General features: G+C 34.7%; 1 protein-coding gene across 1 annotated transcript; it reads left to right on the top strand.

The window, feature by feature from the left end:
• The first annotated feature begins 1,626 nt into the window (after positions 1-1,626).
• LOC105309225 (putative olfactory receptor 10D4) lies at positions 1,627-2,562 on the top strand. The gene has a single exon (XM_011385344.1). It carries the CDS (start codon positions 1,627-1,629, stop codon positions 2,560-2,562), a length of 936 nt encoding a protein of 311 aa, XP_011383646.1.
• Positions 2,563-3,525: the final 963 nt, after the last annotated feature.

The raw sequence follows: 3,525 nt of genomic DNA, 5'->3' as shown, positions 1-3,525 counted from the left end.
GACTGCTCTGTAAATTCTTACTACTGAGGCCCCTGAAGATGCTCTAGCTCCTGCCTTTCTATAAACCTAGTTTTTTAATTGGTTTATTTAATTTTCTGAGCTATCCCAATAACTATTGTTTGCAATAAGTCAATCTTATTGGAACAGTGTAGTAAAATAGCATAATTTATTTTCTAAAACAACACATACATATGAAGAAAGCAGGAAATACACAAATGTACATATATGTATGATATACGTGCCAAATGAACTTTGAAGTTATTATTCCACTAAAGTATATTTTACAAAAGGAGACTACAAAAGATTTGAACTTTAACCAGTTTCCTCCTTTCTCTCTCCTTCTCTCTCTCTATTTCCTAAGGTCCAATTATATGAAGTAGTTAATTACTCCCTTGTTCAATAAGGTCCCTGACTTGGGGAATTAATACCCAAAGGAAGATCAGGTTATTTAAAAATATGCTATGTTTGGAAATTATTGCAAAGTGGTATCAGAGAGGAAATTACTGTCAGGGAGTTAAAGCAGATTTAGATTTGTGACATTCTATTTGAAAATGATTGAAAAAAAGAATTCAGGATATCTACCAGGAGAGTGCAAGCTGATAGGGATTTAGTACAGGGATGGGGACTTCTTCTTCCTGCTGGAGAAAGAAAGGAAAATAACATTCAATAGCATCAGCCAGTTATGCTCCCTGTTTGCCGTGTAAGTGCCCAAATTTTGTCCTTCGCTTTTTTTTTTCATTCTTTGCTTTGGCTCTCACTGTCTCCTTCCATACATATCAATAGATATGGTGTTAAGCAATAGGATTCAAGGGTCAATCTATAATTTAAGATCATATTGTGTTGGAAAGGTTAAAACACATTGAAAAGAGTATTAGAATTTTTCAAAATATAGAATTTGATATGTTAGTCTCCACAATACTTAACTCTGTGCCTTCTATTGCCATAAAATTAAGCTATTGCTTAACTTGAGCCTGGTTAGACAATTACAGATTTTGGAGACTGAAATGGAGGCTACCAGTTACTCATTATACGAAAACCTGGAGAGTATGGCCCTTGTAATGTAATTTTTCCGTTTAATAAGAGCTATCTAAGACCCTTTTTTTTGTTGTTGTTAATTTCTCATTGTTCACCCTCATACTTAGGGAGACAATGTGGGAATGATTCTGTATCTTTTGTATGTATGGGTTATATGATCGTAAATTATTTTTAGAGAGTTAATGTAACCAAGTTGTCTTAGATAAATATAAGAAACATTTGTTATAGTAATATAATATAATACCTTGTTCGTTTTAAAGACATTGAGTCTCTATTTGTCCCTTTAGAATCACTAAGTAGAATTGGGAATTAATACAATTTAATAATGTATCTGAAGAATGGAAGATAAGAGACTGGTCATATAAGTCTTCTTGGTGAGATTTTAATAGGGGCATCTACAAATGGAAACTGCACTGCAGAGAGATATCCAGCATGGAGAGAAGCAAGCAGATCAAGGCAATTCTATCAGGAAGCACTACTCTGTAAATATCTATATTATTTCCTGCTTTTCCATTTCACTGACTTAAACACAACTAATTTAAATATATATTAAATTTAATCACAAATTTCTTTTCACAGACATCCATAAAAATGAGAAATCACACAATAGTGACTGAATTCATTCTGCTGGGAATCCCTGAGACAGAGGGCCTAGAGACCATCCTGTTTTTCCTGTTCTTCTCATTATATGTATGCACTCTACTGGGAAATGTGCTCATCCTTATAGCTATCGTCTCCTCCTCCAGACTTCACACTCCTATGTATTTCTTCTTGGGAAATCTCTCCATGTTTGACATGGGTTTCTCTTCAGCAACTGCTCCCAAGATGCTGTTCTATCTTTCAGGGCATAGTCACAGTATCTCTTTTCAGGGCTGTGCTGCTCAGCTCTTCTTCTGCCATTTCCTTGGCTGTACTGAGTGTTTGCTATACACGGTGATGGCCTATGACCGCTTAGTTGCCATATGTCATCCTTTGAGATATACGGTCATCATGAGCCACAGGGTCTGCTCCATCTTGGCCACAGGGAGCTGGATGTGTGGCTGCGTCCACGCCATTATCCTAACTTCCCTCACCTTCCAGTTATCTTACTGTGGCTCTAACGAGGTGGACTATTACTGCTGTGACATACCTGCAGTCTTACCTCTAGCCTGTGAAGATGCGTCCCTAGCCCAGAAGGTAAGTTTTACAAATGTTGGTCTTTTGTCTCTCATTTGCTTTTTGTTCATCATTGTTTCCTACACTCGCATTGGGATCTCCATATCAAAAATTCGCTCATCAGAAGGCAGACAAAAAGCATTCTCTACCTGCAGTGCTCACATCACTGCAATTCTTTGTGCTTATGGGCCAATAATCATCATCTATCTACAGTCCAATCCCAGTGCCTTGCTTGGAGCTTTAATTCAGATATTGAATAATCTTGTCACTCCTATGCTGAACCCACTGATCTATAGTCTGAGAAATAAGGATGTGAAGTCAGCCCTGAAGAATGTATTTCACAAGAGAGGATTCACTCTGGGGAGTAAATGAGAAGCTCTAAAGCTCTGCTGGATAAAATTTGAATCTTCATTTCTTAAGACAAATTCTGACCTGCAGTTTCCAAGGTATGTTGAAATTAAGTATACTCAGAACCTAGCTAAGTTTTAAAACACACATTTGTTTTCATATTTCTCTCTGTGTCAAAATGAAATATAATTAACAGAATCACTTAGCAGAACTAGAACTGATTCTTATGCTGCACAGATTCTCTTCCAGGACCATCATCTTCTATAGAACATTACTTAGTTGTTTAAATCTTTGAAAGAGTTAAAAATTTTTTTTCTTTCTTATAATCTCTGTTAGAAGTACATTCATATATATCCAGAGAGAAGAGAAAATGGGGAAAAAATATCAGGAAAAGACCAGCTTAACACAGAATATAATAACTCAATGTCATTTCTTTTTGCAGACTATAACTTCCAGTTTTCTGTCAGTAAACGCCAAAACTCAAACTAAAATAGATAACATTTAAAGTAATATTTTTCAACTGTGCAGTCTGGTGTGGTTTTAAGATTTTTTCTAGTACACAGATTTCTTTAGGACCCAGATATTCTTCATGTATTAATAGACCCCTAGAAGGATATGAATGAGTCATTTCTCATTAGCTCCTAAAAGAATCACCTTTAGTTTTGTAAAAGGTAGTAAAAAACAAACAAATAAATCAACTTTAAGTATGTTACTACATTTTTTTTTCAAAACATGGAACATTGATTTAGCTCTATTTGTTATAGAAAGCATATGTTAGAATTTTCATTTAAATTCAGATAGCAATAATAAATGTGCCCCTGCATAGAAAAAGATATGTTTCTTCCTTTCTCATAATAAAATTTATAAAGCTTATTTTGATTCCGCTAATCTCGGTTCCATGATGCTACGGAAAATAATAGGTAAATTTTATTTATAGAAACTTATATTTTATAATTAACATATTCTCATTCTTTTTATCCTAATTTT

The sequence above is a fragment of the Pteropus vampyrus genome, unplaced genomic scaffold, assembly GCF_000151845.1.
Source record: "Pteropus vampyrus isolate Shadow unplaced genomic scaffold, Pvam_2.0 Scaffold696, whole genome shotgun sequence".
Classification (NCBI taxonomy): Eukaryota; Metazoa; Chordata; class Mammalia; order Chiroptera; family Pteropodidae; genus Pteropus; species Pteropus vampyrus.
The sequence above is the reverse complement of the archived record's forward strand: the minus strand, read 5'-3'. Positions and strand labels throughout refer to the sequence as shown.

What these genes read in the sequence shown, in the direction of transcription:
- LOC105309225 (XM_011385344.1), top strand. Translation starts at nt 1,627, where the DNA reads ATGAGAAATCACACAATAGTGACTGAATTCATTCTGCTGGGAATCCCT.